The following is a 15,665-nucleotide window of genomic DNA, read 5'->3' on the forward strand; positions in this document are numbered from 1 at the left end:
GCAGAAGAGGAGGCTCAGGGGAGACCTTCTTGCTCTCTACAACTCCCTGAAGGGAGGTTGTAGCCAGGTGGGGGTTAGTCTCTTCTCCCAGGCAACCAGCAGCAGAACAAGAGGACACAGTCTCAAGCTGTGCCAGGGCAAGTTTAGGCTGGAGGTGAGGAGAAAGTTCTTCCCAGAGAGAGTTGTTAGCCATTGGAATGTGCTGCCCAGGGAGGTGGTGGAGTCCCCATCCCTGGAGGTGTGGTGGGTCGAAGGGCTGATCCTCCCTTGCCTCCCACCAGGGCAAAAAAGCCACAAAGCAAGACTCAGACAAAGGGACTGCAGGAGTGGTGGAAAGTTTAAATGGCAAAGCAGTGAGTGGTTTACAGAGAACCACAAGCACAGTGACAAAAGGATATCCCAAAGCACACCCAGAAGCCTCCCAGCACTCCCCTTTTCCCCCCCACCCTGAGGGTACACCCAAAACCCCCAGGGCTCTTTCTTCCACCCCCCCTCCACTGTTAGGCTAATCTCAGCTGGCCAGATCTGGGATTGTCCTTCCCCTTTCTCCTCATGGCATTAGGCCTGGCCAGGCCCCAAGAGACCTCGAGATGGCTCTCCCTCCATTACCAGATAGGGAGCATCTCCTACAGGAGCACTGAGGGAAGAAAGAGGAAGTGTAGGGCTTTGCAGGTGGCTTTATAGGGAGCAGGATGTGATGGGATGAAACACACAGCTCCCTGTGTCCACCCACTGGGCTGGACCCTCGGGGCACCAGAGGTGTGTCTGGTGTGGCAGCAGCAGGGGGCAGCCAGTCTAAACTGCTACAGGAGCTGTTCAAGAAAGGAGTGCAGGTGGCACCTGAAGCCATGGTTTAGTTGTCAGGAGGTGTTAGGTATCAGGTTGGACTTGGTGATCTCTGAGGTCTTGCCCAGCCTGGTTGATTCTGTGATTCTAGAAGGAAGTTCTTCACAGAGAGAGTTGTTGGCCACTGGGATGTGCTGCCCAGGGAGGTGGTGGAGTCACCATCCCTGGAGGTGTGTAGGAAAGGGCTGGATGAGGCACATGGTCTAGTTGATTAGATAGGGTTGGGTGATGAGTTGGGCTTGATGGTCTTGGAGTTCTCTTCCAGCCTGGTTGATTTTATGCCCTAGTGTCCCTTGAAAACGTCCTCCTGGACGTGAAGGAGCTGCAGCGGGGCCTGGACCTGACGAAGCGCGAGTACACCATGCACGACCACAACACCATGCTGAAGGAGTTCATTCAGAACAACGAGGGGAAGCTCAAGAAGCTGCAGGATGATGCCAAAATTGCCCAGGTAACTTCTTCTGCCTCCTTCACTGGCTTTGGGGAGAGGGTGGGTGACCCAGTCAGCAAATCAGGTGGCACCACAAAGGTCATGCAGGGAGGAGCGGCTGCGGCAGCGCTGTGTGATTGCTCCTGACTGGCAGTGCCAGGAGCAGGCATGCTGGGTGATGGCAGTGAGTGGGGGGTTGGCATGCCTGAGGGACAAGATGCCACCCTGAGGGACAAGCTGCCACCCAGAGGGACCTGGGCAGGCTTGAGAGTGGACCCACACAAACAGGCTGCCCAGAGAGGTTGTGGATGTTCCCTCCCTGGAGGTGTTGAAGGCCAGGCTGGATGAGGCCTTGAGCAACCTGGGCTGGTTGGAGGTGTCCCTGCCCAGGGCAGGGGGTTGGAATTAAATGATCTTGAAGGTCCCTTCCAACCCAAACCCTTCTGTGAATCTCTGAGCCTCATAACATTGAACAAGGCCAAGTACAAGATCCTGCACATGGCAACCCCCAGTACCAATCCTGGCAGAAGGGGACAGTCCTCCTAGCAGGGCCTGCTGTGACAGGACAAGGGGTGATGGTTTCAACTAAAAGAGGCAGATGTAGACTAAAGAGAAGGGAGGAATGTTTGACACTGCTGAGACCCTGGCTCAGGAGGCCCAAAGAGGGGGGAGATTCCCTGCACCCATTGCAGGTCAGGTTGCTCCAGTTGCAGCTGTCCCTGCTGAGGGCACAGGGACTGGATGGACTGGGTGACCTCTGAAGGTCCCTTCCCACCCAAACCAGTATGGCTCTAGGTCCTGCCCCTCTCACTAAGGGTCTCACAGCTGGGGGGATGCTGGAGCCTTGGCAGCAGCTGGTGCAGCAGAGGGGGGTGGGTTTGCTGTGGAATGCTCACAGCACATCAACCTCTGCCTCCTGCAGGATGCCTTCGATGATGCTGTCAAGTACTTTGGGGAGAACCCCAAGACCACCCCCCCCTTCGGTCTTCTTCCCGGTGTTTGTCCGCTTTGTGAAGGCCTACAAGGTACACTGCAGCCTTCTCCTCTCCCCCCCTTCCCTTTCCCTTCTTCCTTCCCTTTCCCCATTCCCTTTTCCTTTCCCTTTTTCCTTCCCTTTCCCCATTCCCTTTGCCTTTCCCTTCTTCCTTCCCTTTCCCTTCCTTCCCTTTCCCCATTCCCCTTCCCTTTCCCTTCTTCTTTCCCTTTCCCTTCTTCCTTCCCTTTCCCCATTCCCCTTCCCTTTCCCCATTCCCTTTTCCCTTCCCTTTCCCCATTCCCTTTTCCCTTCCCTTTCCCCATTCCCATTCCCTTTTTCCTTCCCTTCCCCATTCCCTTTCCCTTTTTCCTTCCCTTTCCCTATTCCCTTTCCCCTTCCTTTCTCTTGTCCCTTCTCCCTTCCTTTCCCCATTCCCTTCTTCCCTTACCCCTTCTCCTTTTCCCTTGCCTTTGCCCTTCTTTCCTTTTAGCCCTTCTTTCCTTTCCCATTCTTCCCCTTCCCTTTCCCCCCCTTCCCTTTTCCCTTCTTTCCTTTCCTTTCCTTCCCCTTCCCTTCTTTCCTTTCTTTTTTTAACCTTCCCTTCTCCTTTCCTTTTCCTTTTTCCCTTCTCCCTTCCCCTCCCTTTGCTTCTCCTCCTCTGACTTGCTGCCTGGGTTGCTTGGGTCTCCCAAGCCCATCCTGGAGCTCCCTCTAGCTTTGAAGAGAGGTGAGCCATCCCCAACAGCAGGACACCACCAGCCTGAGGCAGCACCAGTAGCTGGGTTGGGATTGTTCTCAGGGCTGGAAGCCAACCCAGCTGTCTGAGACCCTGGAGGAATGCTCAGATGTTGAACATCTGGATGGTTGGACCTCCAACCCTGTATGGGACTGGGAGAGGAAGGGTTGTGTGACCTAGGAAGAGCTCTGCCAGGCAGCTAAACTGCTGCACCTAAGCAAGCCCCCTGGCAGCAAGAGCTGGTGGCACTCAGGGTGGAGGTTCCTGCACCAAGGGGAAGCTCTGACCTGTGGGTTTGTAACCAACAGCAAGCAGAAGAGGAGAACGAGCTGAGGAAAAAGCAGGAACAAGCCTTAATGGAAAAGCTTATGGAGCAGGAAGCCCTGATGGAGCAACAGGACCAAAAGGTATGGCAGGGAGAGGTGTCACAGGCCCTGGTGGAGCAACAGGACCAAAAGGGATGGCAGGGAGAGGTGTCACAGGCCCTGGTGGAGCAACAGGACCAAAAGGGATGGCAGGGAGAGGTGTCACAGACCTTGGTGGAGCAACAGGACCAAAAGGGATGGCAGGGAGAGGTGTCACAGACCTTGGTGGAGCAACAGGACCAAAAGGGATGGCAGGGAGAGGTGTCACAGGCAGAAGCCATCACATTCATGCCTCTCTTACTAGTCCAGGAACCTCAGCTCCCTGTGAAAACTTCCAGTTGGCCAACTTGGAGTTGGTGTTCTCCTGCTGGGGTTGCTTGGCTGAGGTAACACTCAGATACTTAGGGTGGGACTACCTGCTCTGGCTGGAGATGTCCCTGCCTACTAAAAGAGCTTTAAAAGGTCCCTCCCAACCCAAATCATTTGGTGATTCTGTCACTTGCTGGAGGAACACTGGAACAGGTTGCCCAGGGAGGCTGTGGATGCATCCTCCACCCTGGAGGTGTTCAGGGCCAGGCTGGATGAGGCCTTGAGCAACCTGGGCTAGGGGAAGGTGTCCCTGCCCAGGGCAGGGGGTTGGAATTAAATGATCTTGAAGGTCCCTTCCAACCTAAACCCTTCTGTGAATCTCTGAGCCTCATAACATTGAACAAGGCCAAGGCCAAGATCCTGCACATGAGTCCAGCCAACCCCCAGTACCAATCCTGGCAGAAGGGGACAGTCCTCCTAGCAGGGCCTGCTGTGACAGGACAAGGGGTGATGGTTTGAACTAAAAGAGGCAGATGTAGGCTAAACCTTCCTTTGGCTCCACAAGAGCCACTTCCTTGGCTGATGCCACTTCCCAAAGCTGTTGTTTGGATCTTTAATCCAAGCTAAGCTCTTTCCCTTGGAAGGAAGCCCTCTTCTCCTTGCTCTCTTCATGCTTGTCCAAGGTCAGGGTGTGGAGCTCCTGTTCCAAGTGATGAGAAGCCTTGGAAGTAGGTCACACACTCCAGGGGAAAGCAGCTTTCAGCCAGGTTAGCTGGTGACTGCCCATCCTTCACAGAACCCCAGCGTGGTGGGGGTTGGAATGGACCTCTGGAGATCATCCAGTCCAGCTGGATCACCCAGCTGGACTCAACAATTAGGGATGCAGCACTGGCAAGGATCACTCAAAGCCTAGTTCCTAAGACCCAACAATCAGGGATGCACCACCCAGAGCAGATTGCACTGGATTGTGTCCAGGCAGGTTTGAAGGTCCCCAGAGAAGACATCCCTCCATGGACAGCAGCTAACCACACTCCTGTGGTTTCCCCATCTTGCAAAATGGGACAGCTGGCATTTGCTGGGTCCCACCAGGGTTGTTTCACCATCAGGCCAACAGGTAGCTGAGGGTCACTCCTTCCAAACCTTTCCTTCACCTCAAAGCAGGTTGGGGCCAGGTGGAAGTTGGTCTCTTCTCACACACAACAAGTGACAGGATGGGAGGAAATGGCCTCATGCTGTGCCAAGGGAGGTTGAGGTTGGAGAAGAGGAACAATTTCTTCACAGAAAGGGTTATCAAGGCCTGGAGCAGGCTGCCCTGGGGGGTGGTGGAGTCCCTGGAGGTGTTCAAGAAAGCTGTGGAGATAGCACTCGGGAACGTGGTTCAGTGGTGGTAGCTCAGCAGTAGCGGTGGGGTTGTGAGCTCTAGGCAAGTGTTGGACTTGAGGATCTGAAAGATCTCTTCCCACCTCAACAGTTCTGTGGTCCTGTGATGTCCTCTCCTCTTTGCTTGCAGTCTCCCTCCCACAAAACCAAGCGGCAGCAGCAGGAGCTGATCGCGGAGCTGCGCCGGCGGCAGGTGAAGGACAACAGGCACGTGTACGAGGGCAAGGATGGGGCCATTGAGGACATCATCACAGGTAAGGCACCCTGGCTCCTGTCACCCCACAGCCCCTTGCCCAGAGGGCACTGACATCTTTCTGCCCTGCTTCTCAGGGCCTCCTCTCAAGCACAGCTTAGGACCTTCTTTATATGACGCTGGTCAAGTGTAGGAGCTTCTGCTGATGGCATCTAACAAACCCACCCCAGTAACCTGCCTGCACATCAGGGTCTTAGTTCTCCTCTTCCAGCTCATTCTCTGGCCTTTAGAGTAGGCTGATGCCCTGGGGGGAGCATGCATGCTGTGGAGATCTTTCCCAGAACCCCTTTTTGTCCCCCAAAGTGAGATGAGTGATGGTTGCTTAATGTCACCAAGAGCCCACCTGGTCATGGGAATATACCAACAGTGACAGCCAAGCATTTAGCCAACCCTCAATGAGTTATGGCCCTAGGATGCTCCTCAGATGGGGAAGCAAAGCCTCCTCTGATCCCACCCTGGAGCTATAGAACCTGTGGTGCTCCTCAGATGGAGAAGCAAAGCCTCCTCTGATCCCACCCTGGAGCTATAGAATCTGTGATGCTCCTCAGCTGGGAAAGCAAAGCCTCCTGTGATCCCACCCTGCAGCTATAGAACCTGCTGTCATGACCCAGCCCAGGAAAGACCTTGGTGCAGATCTTGGCTGACAGAAACCATCTCCTTAAAGCCATGTTTTGCTCAGGAGTCAGTCAAAGAGCCTTCTCTGACCTTCAATCCATGCAGCACTTGGATGTTCCTGCAGGTTCTCCAGCTGTGCTGTGGAAGGATCAGGACTGTAACCCTTTGGAGGCCTGGCAGTCATTGATTTGCACTGCACAGAAGCTCAGAACAAGCTCTTTGGGCAGGATTTCCTTGGCTGTTGCTCCCAATGAGGTTTTTCTCCTGCAGGAGAACTGTCTCACCACTCAGTGAGGGCAGCCAGGAGGGCTTTAGCTCAGCCAGATGACAGGGCTGGGATGCTGGAAGCTCTCACAACCCTTTGGAACCTTGATTAATAGCTTCCTACAAGAGTTGACTCCAGTATCTAATCTGTTCCTGCTTCTACAACTCCTGCAGACTCCTGGAAGCTTGGGGTTGTCCAGCCTGGAGAAGAGAAGGCTCCAGGGAGACCTTCTGGTGGCCTTTGGGTGCTTGAAGGGGGCAATCAGAAAGCTGGGGACAGGCTTTTGAGCAGGGCCTGTTGTGACAGGACAAGGGGGGATGCTTTGAACTGAAAGAGGGAGAGTCAGGCTAGAGAGAAAGAGAGAAGGGAGAAAAGCTTGACACTGAGGGTGGTCTGGTTGCCAAGACCCAACCATCAGGGATGCAGCACTGGGAAGGGTCACTCAGAGCCTAGTTCCTAAGACCCAACAGTCAGGGATGCAGCACTGGGAAGGGTCACTCAGAGTCTAGTTCCTAAGGTACCCAACAGTCAGGGATGCAGCATTGGGAAGGGTCACTCAGAGCCTAGTTCCTAAGGTACCCAACAGTCAGGGATGCAGCACTGGGAAGGGTCACTCAGAGTCTAGTTCCTAAGGTACCCAACAGTCAGGGATGCAGCACTGGGAAGGGTCACTCAGAGCCTAGTTCCTAAGGTATCCAACCATCAGGGATGCAGCACTGGGAAGGGTCACTCAGAGCCTAGTTCCTAAGACCCAACAGTCAGGGATGCAGCACTGGGAAGGGTCACTCAGAGCCTAGTTCCTAAGACCCAACAGTCAGGGATGCAGCACCGGGAAGGGTCACTCAGAGCCTAGTTCCTGAGGTACCCAACAGTCAGGGATGCAGCACCGGGAAGGGTCACTCAGAGCCTAGTTCCTGAGGTACCCAACAGTCAGGGATGCAGCACCGGGAAGGGTCACTCAGAGCCTAGTTCCTGAGGTACCCAACAGTCAGGGATGCAGCACTGGGAAGGGTCACTCAGAGCCTAGTTCCTAAGACCCAACAGTCAGGGATGCAGCACCGGGAAGGGTCACTCAGAGCCCAGTTCCTGAGGTACCCAACAGTCAGGGATGCAGCACTGGGAAGGGTCACTCAGAGCCTAGTTCCTAAGACCCAACAGTCAGGGATGCAGCACCGGGAAGGGTCACTCAGAGTCTAGTTCCTAAGGTACCCAACAGTCAGGGATGCAGCATTGGGAAGGGTCACTCAGAGTCTAGTTCCTAAGGTACCCAACAGTCAGGGATGCAGCACCGGGAAGGGTCACTCAGAGCCTAGTTCCTAAGACCCAACAGTCAGAGATGCAGCACAGGGAAGGGTCACTCAGAGCCTAGTTCCTAAGACCCAACAGTCAGGGATGCAGCACCGGGAAGGGTCACTCAGAGTCTTAGGCTTCCCTGGCTGTCATGACCCTATTGAAGCTCAGCGCTGGCAGAGAGTTGCTTGGAAGGTCTGCAGGTGTCCTTGGGTGTCCATGAGGGGATCACTAACGTGGTACTAACATGAGCAACCAGCTTCTGATGGCTCTGTTTGTCTGTTTGGCTGTTGTTATTCCCATGCAGTGCTGAAGACTGTGCCCTTTACCGCTCGAACGGCCAAGCGGGGCTCTCGGTTCTTCTGCGACCCCGTCCTCACTGAGGAATTCCATTACTAAACTATTTCCTCTTTCACATCTGATGCTCTTAGAACCCAGGAAGGTTGCTGTAGATTATCTGTTGTTGGGGTTTTGGGGTTGTTTTTTTGACACTTCTCCATTCCTCTGGCTCTCCAGCCAAGGATCATGTGAATGTTGAGTGTACAGTCACGTCCGGCGTCCGCCCTCACCTTGTGTTGCCGTCACTTCGTGTTGCATGTCCACCTTGGGTCAATGACTTTTTGTTCCATCAGTGTTCTGCAGATGCTGTTGGCCATCCCTACCTTCCAAAGGCATCACTCCCCCTTCCTGTCATAGAACAGCAAGTGCTGGAAGTCACGGTGGAACAGGTTGCCCAAAGAAGTTGTGGACGCCTCATCCCTGGAGGCGTTCGAGGCCAGGCTGGATGAGGCCTTGAGCAACCTGGGCTGGTGGGAGGTGTCCCTGCCCACGGCAGGGGGGTTGGAACTTTAAGATCCCTTTCCAACTCAATCCATTCAATGTTTCCATGAATTGACCCTCAGGTATCCCATGTGTGAATCAGAGAATTGTTTGGGTTGGAAAAGACTTCTAAGACCCTTGAGTCCAACCATCAACCCAACACCCCCATGGCCACTAGACCACCTCCATATGCTGTGAGCTGATGTGGTGCAGGTCTCCTGCAGCTTCACAGGGCTTTTTAAAGCTCAAACAGGCAGAAAGTGACAACTCACTTGGCTTTTCTATGTCATCTCCCCTGGCCTACAGCCCTTCCTCTGTCTGCCAGGTTCCCTCTGTCCAGTGCATGTCCTCCATCAGCTCTGCTCCACAGCAGAACCAGGGGTTGCATGTGGTGGGACTTTCTGGGGGGGGTTCACTTTCTGGTTGTCTGCAGGAATGGGGTCTGCAGTGGGAGGTCGTGTGGTTTTAGATCTTTTAACCAGCACCTGCATGTTTGCATGAGACTACAAACAGCCTGAGCTCTTCCCTCATTTGGTCACATCCATAGTTCACCTCTTTCAGTTCCATGCCAGCTTTCTCTACATCAAGTCAAGGAGGTTTGCTGAGCACTAAACCAAGTCCCAGGTCACTTGGACTTTGTGTGGTGCTGGGCTCAGGCTGGGTGGTGAGCGAAGCAGGGGTGGGAGAGGGAAGGGGAAGAGTTTGGGTAACCCAGTGATGTGCCACAGCCACAGAAAAGGTGGAGGGGGAACCAACCAACCAACCAAGAGAAAAGCTTGACATGGAACTGAACAGCCTGGGTGTGGTGTGAAGTGTGGGATGGATGTGTTGAAGCCAGCACCTCCTCCAGCACTGCTGTCTTGCCTGAAGGCCTCAGAAGCTTGAGGAGACAACAGCGTTCCGCTTCTGCCGCCCCAATGCTTCCAGTCACCTGTCAGCCAGCTCAAGGGCTGGCTGCACCTTGGGGTTAACTGCTGTCTTCTTCTCTTCCTGGAGCCAATCTTCAAAGCAGCTTGGAATTTGGGTAGGGAGAGGTGAGGGTGACCCTCTTGTCCTCTCCTGGCGGTGTCTAACCTCCTCTTGCAGCCTTGGCCCCTCTCTTGCTCCGTTGGCTAACGCGCTTGGGAGTTACCAGCACCAAGCTGTCTTTGCTCTTCCTTTGGGTTTGATTTCCCCCCATCCCATTTTTAACTTTTAACCATCATTTTGTGTTCTTTTTTGTTTGTTTGTTTCTTTTTGTTTTGTTTTCTTCTTTTGTTTCTGTTTAGCCCTAAAGAAGAATAATATCACTAAATTCCCCAATGTTCACTCGAGGGTAAGGATTGCTTCTAGCACACCGCTGGTGGAGGATACACAGAGCTGGCAAGCATCACTTTTTACTTAGCTTCCTCCTCTCTCTGTATGCCAGGCAGCCTGCTGGTAGTTGTGGCTAAGAGTAATACTGGTGAGAGCACAAAGGGCCTCCCCCCCTCCTCGATTGGCACCTGCAGCTGTGGTGCAGGGGACCCACAGGGTCCTTGGTTGGTGGCTGCCTTCGCCCTCTCTGTGTTTGCAGAGAAACCCCTGCTTGTTCTCCAGTGTCAGGGAGTGTAGAACCCTGGAATTACAGAGGTCATGGAAGCAGATCCTAGAATCACAACATAATGGAACTGGGGAGGCAAAAAATCCTGGAGTCATGGGATGAGAGAGAGAACAAAATCCTAGAGCCATGGAATGAGAGAGGCCATAGAATCCTGGAATCATAAGATCATAGAATCATGGAATCATGAGATCCTAGAGTCATGGAATGAGAGAGGTCATAGAATCCTGGAGTCATAAAAAAAGGCCAGAGTCATGGAATGAGAGAGGTCATAGGATCCTGGAGTCATAAGATCATAGAATCCTGGAATCATGAGCTCCTAGAATCATGGAATAAGAGAGGTCATAGAATCCTGGAGTCATGAGCTCCTAGATTCATGGAATGAGAGAGGTCATAGAATCATGAGCTCCTAGATTCATGGAATGAGAGAGGTCATAGAATCCTGGAATCATAAGGTCATAGAATCCTGGAATCATGAGATCATAGAATCCTGGAATGAGAGAGGTCATAGAATCCTGGAGTCATAAGAACAGAGAATCCTGGGATCATGAGATCATAGAATCATGGAATCATGAGATCCTAGAGTCATGGAACGAGAGAGCTCATAGAACCCTGGAATCATAAGATCATAGAACCCTGGAATAAGAAGATCATAGAGTCATGGAATCATAAGATCATAGAGTCATGTAATGAGAGAAGTCATAGAATCCTGGAATCATAAGATCATAGAATCCTGGAATCATGAGATCCTAGAGTCATGGAATGAGAGAGCTCATAGAATCCTGGAATGATAAGGTCATAGAATCCTGGACTCATAAGATCCTAGAATCATGGAATGAGAGAGGTCATAGAATCCTGGAATCATAAGATCACAGAATCATGGAATCATGAGATCATAGAATCATGAGATCATAGAATCCTAGAATCATAAAAAAATCCTAGAATCATGGAATGAGAGAGGTCATAGAACCATAAAATCCTAGAATCCTGGAATGAATAGAAATCAGAAATTGTAGAATAATGGCAATGAGAAGCCACAGAATCCTACAGTATTAAGACTGTAGAATTCCAGGGATCATAGAACCTTAAAACCATAGAAACTGTAGAGTCATAAAATCTGAATGAACCAAGTCCCAGAATTCCTAGAGCCACAGGCATCCTAGAAATCAGAGAATCCTAGAGAGAATGAAATCAGAGAGAGCACAGAAGCATAGCAGCCTAGAATCACAGAAGTCACAGAGCATGAAATCATGGAATCATAGAGGGAATAGAAATCACAACAGTAATAAGATTGGCCATTGGGATGTGCTGCCCAGGGAGGTGGTGGAGTCACCATCCCTGGAGGTGTTTAGGAAGAGACTGGATGAGGCACTTGGTGCCATGGTTTAGTTGATGAGATGGCACTGGGTGATAGGTTGGACTTGATGATCTCAAAGGTCTTTTCCAACCTGGTCTAGTCTGGTCTGGTCTACTCTACTCTACTCTACACCCATGGAATTCTACAAATCCTGGAGTCCATCATTAAGGTTGGAACAGAGCTCTAAGATCAGATTAGCAAGTCCAACCTCCTATGCAGCACCTCCAAGACCAGCAGTGTTTTGGCCCTTTATCCTCCAAGTTCAGCCTGAGATAGTCAACCAGGTCCCCTACAGAGATGTTTCAGCCCCATAGTTCCCTGGAGATTCTGCTCTCCTCATCTGGCTCCTGCTCTGGGGCGTGAGAGATGGACAAGCAGACGCTCTGGGAGAGGTCAGCCCCCAAGCAAAGGTGCCTTCTGCTGGGGTACACCAGGAGCTGAGAGGTTTGGGGAGTTGTGTTTAAAGCAGGGTGTAGGGCAGCCAGGAAATCTGAGATGGAGGTTGCCCAAGCCAGCAGAAATTCATTCTCCAGGAGAGAAAAATTTTCACTCAAAGCCTGCTAGCTGCAGGGGGTTGGACTAGATGGCCTTCAAAGGTCCCTTCCAACCCAAACCATTCAATAGTTAGTTCCATGAATTGCTCTTCAGGTGTCCCATGTGTGCTTGTAACAGCCTCTCCTCAACGTGTCCATCTCCAGCTCTCTCCATCATTCCATCCATTGCATGCTCAGCTTCCCTTCTCTTCCTCCCCAGCAGCAGGGTGGCTCAGGGTGGGCTCTACTGCCAGTGAAGAGGAAGGAGGTTGACAACTCCACTGCCCTCAGCTTAAGAAGCATCTCTGAGATGGTGGCATGGGGCAGGACTGGGACTTTGCAAGCTGGTGGCAGCAGGGCAGGGCCAGGCAGGGCAGGGCACCCTCTTAGAGAAATGGGGTTGTAGGGAGCATAGACTCCTCCTGACATCACTAACCACCATTGCACCTGGGGCCTGCATCTCCAGTGAGCTTCATCCTGCTTTAGAAAACTCCTTCAGCTCAGCCTAGTGTTTGAGAAAGGGCCAGGACCAGGGCACACCTCCAGCAAACCAACTGGAGTTGATTTTGCCTTCATTCATGACCACTAGGGAGGAGAAACATCTGGGAGCATCTCCTCACCTATGGTCATGAATGAAGGCAACATCAATCCCAAGTGGTTTGCTTGAGGTGTGCCTGGGTCCAGCTCCTTCAAACAGCCTCTCAAACACATCTGTGAGAGTGAAAGGCTGAAAGAACAGGACCCAGGCACACCTTGAGCAAACTTGATGTTGTCTTCATTCATGACCATGGGCAAGGAGATGCTCCCAGATGTTAGTGTGTGGAGGCTGAAGGAGCAGGACCCAGACACAGCTTGAGCAAACCTCTCGGGGTTGATGTTGCCTTCATTCATGACCACTAGCGAGGAGATGCTCCCAGATGTTAGTGTTTGAGAGGCTGAAGGAGCAGGACCCAGGCACAGCTCGAGCAAACCACTCAGGGTTGATGTTGCCTTCATTCATGACCACTAGCAAGGAGATGCTCCCAGATGCTGACAATTCAGATGCCAGTGACCAGGGGCCGAGGAGATGTTGACACTAACCTGCTGGCCTAACTGCACCTCCCCTCCCCAGCATCCCACCAGTATTACCTGCCGCTTGGGCACGTAGTCAAAGGGCACCTCGATATTTCGCTCCACTTCCGCTCTGGCTGGGGGTGAAGTCCCTTCTCCTCCTCCTCCACAAGCTGCTTTGATTGGCTTCCAGCAAGGCCTTTCCTGCGTGTGGTGTGCGTGTGCGTGGGTGCGCGCCGCGGGGCCCAGCCCTGCCCCGTGACCAAGAGCTCTTTCCCGCCGGCAGATCTTCGGAACCAGCCGTACCGCCGAGCCGACGCGGTGAGGAGGAGCGTCCGGCGCCGCTTCGACGACCAGAACCTGCGCTCCGCCAGCGGGGGCCGAGATCGCCATGTGAGCCGGACACTGCAGCTCTTGAGCAGGCACCCCTGCTGCTGGTGGTGGTGGTGGTGGTGATGAGGAGGGTGGGCTGTGGGCTGGAGCCTGCTCTACCTCCTGCCGCTCGCCTGCAGCCTCGGGAACGGCTGAAGAGACCTTCCGAAGGGCTCGGAGAGCTGGAGCGCGCGTTGGGAACATCAGGGATGGGTTCTCCACCCGACTGTAGCTAACAAGTGCCTATAAAATTATGGAAGGACCTGCTCAAAACTCATGGAAGCAATAGGACTGGGCTTGCCTGGGCATCACCTCTGGACACCAATCCTCTCCTCGGTGTTTTTAACCAAAATGTAAAATATTTGTTGGGTTGGGGGCTTGGGGGTTGGGGTTTTTTGGGGGGAGGGAGGGAGGTGTTTGGGTTGGGTTGGTTTCTATCAAAGATTTAGTGATGGGGCTCCTGTGGACCTGGACTGGTTGTAAACTGGGACCTGCTCTGCTCTTAAATGCATTCCTGGGCTGGCCACCGAGAGATTGAGCTTGGCTGCAGCTGCACCCAACTGGCTTCTGGGTTGGGAATGAGGAAGACACCCAAGGGCTTTCTCTAGCTCATGTGGAAACACCTCCAAGAAGAGGCCATCCCACACCACAGCCAGGCCATGGTAGTACCATGTACACCAGATGTGAAGGTAGCTCCATGAGGAGATCTGTACCTCCTCCCACCACTCCACCACAGCCAGGCTGTGGTACTATGTACACCAGATGTGAAGATAGCTCCATGAGGAGGTCTGTCCCAGTTCCCACCACTCCACCACAGCCAGGCTGTGGTACTATGTACACCAGATGTGGAGGTAGCTCCATGAGGAGGTCTGTCCCAGTTCCCACCACCCCACCACAGCCAGGCCATGGTACCAGGTACACCAGGCATGGAAACATCTCCACGAAGACCTCACCCTGTTACCCCCTGCCGTAGCCAAGCCATAGTACCAGGTACACCAGGCATGGAAACATCTCCACGAAGACCTCACCCTGTTACCCCCTGCCGTAGCCAAGCCATAGTAGCAGGTACACCAGGCATGGAAACATCTCCATGAAGACCTCACCTTGTTGCCCCCTGCCATAACCAAGCCATAGTACCAGGTACACCAGCTGTGGGAACATCTCCATGAAGACCTCACCTTTTCCCCCCACTATCATAACCAAGCCATGGTACCAGGTACACCAGGGATCAGGAGATGAGGTGGCACACGAGGCTTCACCATGAGGTTCCAGGGTGCAGAGCTGAGGCACAGGGTGGACAACCTGAGGAAGGTGGCTAAGACGTGTGTGGTGTTCCTCTGGAGGCAGCTTCTCAGCAAGAGTGTTGATTAGTTAGCACTAATTAATTAACAGCTCATTAATCAGTATTAGGAGCTTGGGGTGGGGGGGAATAGACACACACCAGTGCAGCCCAGTTCCTCACACAGAGAACCATCTTGTGCCCTGCTCTGGGATTCACTCCCAGGTTCCTTGAACAATCCCAGTGTGGATGCCTTGGTGCCCAGCCTGCAAACAGCCTCCTTGGTTGTAGGTCACTTTGGAAAGTCTCACAACACACAAAGGGACCTGAGGCCTTTCTCCAGCAACATTCCACACTCCCACCACTGCTGCTTGGCAGCAGACCCCTCAGGATCCTTGAGCTCAAACCAGCTCCATCCCCACAAAGGACACTCCTCTCCAACCAACTCCATACCCTCAGGGTTGCAATGATCATCTCCAACCAACTCCATGCCCACAGGGGTACAATGATCTCCTCCAACCAACTCCATGCCCACAGAGGACACTCATCTCCAACCAACTCCCTGCCTACAGTGCTAGAATGGTCTCTTCCAACCAACTCCATGCCCACAGGGTTACAATGATCATCTCCAACCAACTCCATGCCCACACAGGACACTCATCTCCAACCAACTCCATGCCCACAGAGGACACTCATCTCCAATCAACTCCATGCCCACAGGGCTACAATGATCTCCTCCAACCAGCTCCATGCCCACAGGGCTACAAGGATCTCCTCCAACCAACTCCATGCCTACAGAGGACACTCATCTCCAACCAACTCCATGCCCACAGGGCTACAGTGCTCTCCTCCAACCACCTCCATGCCCACAGGGCTTCTCCAGGACGACGGCCAGAGGAGGCAGCTCAGCTCCCCCAGCTCCGTTTTGCTTCCAGCTCCCTTTCCCTGGGCTCGTGGCATCCATATGTTACTTGTAAAATTCTTGTATAGTATTTAACCACCCAATTTCCCTTGGGGGTTGTTTTTGGGGGGGGTGGGGGTCATTTGTACCTTCTGCTTTGGGTTGATTTTGGGGGGGGATGTGGGGGGTGTTTTTCTTTGGTTTGTGAACCCACAGGTCCTGCTTTCCTGCTTTGGTTTGGGGTTGGTTTTTTTTCCTCCCCCTCTTCCTCCTCCTCCTCCTCCTCCTCTCTCCTCCTGGGCTAAGTGTA

General features: G+C 53.0%; 1 protein-coding gene across 1 annotated transcript in view; it reads left to right on the top strand.

Annotated features, from left to right (window-relative positions):
• Window positions 1-13,500, top strand: part of FMNL2 (formin like 2) — a 203,173-nt gene extending 189,673 nt beyond the window's left edge. Inside the window, 6 exon segments of the mRNA XM_068166785.1 lie at window positions 1,134-1,297; window positions 2,199-2,249; window positions 2,251-2,301; window positions 3,297-3,395; window positions 5,173-5,296; window positions 13,090-13,500. Coding sequence (XP_068022886.1) covers window positions 1,134-1,297; window positions 2,199-2,249; window positions 2,251-2,301; window positions 3,297-3,395; window positions 5,173-5,296; window positions 13,090-13,259 — 659 coding nt within the window. The 3' untranslated portion in view covers window positions 13,260-13,500.
• Window positions 13,501-15,665: the final 2,165 nt, after the last annotated feature.

The sequence above is a fragment of the Melanerpes formicivorus genome, unplaced genomic scaffold (genome assembly GCF_026170545.1).
Source record: "Melanerpes formicivorus ecotype bairdi unplaced genomic scaffold, bMelFor1.0.p_v2 SCAF_106, whole genome shotgun sequence".
NCBI lineage: Eukaryota > Metazoa > Chordata > Aves > Piciformes > Picidae > Melanerpes > Melanerpes formicivorus.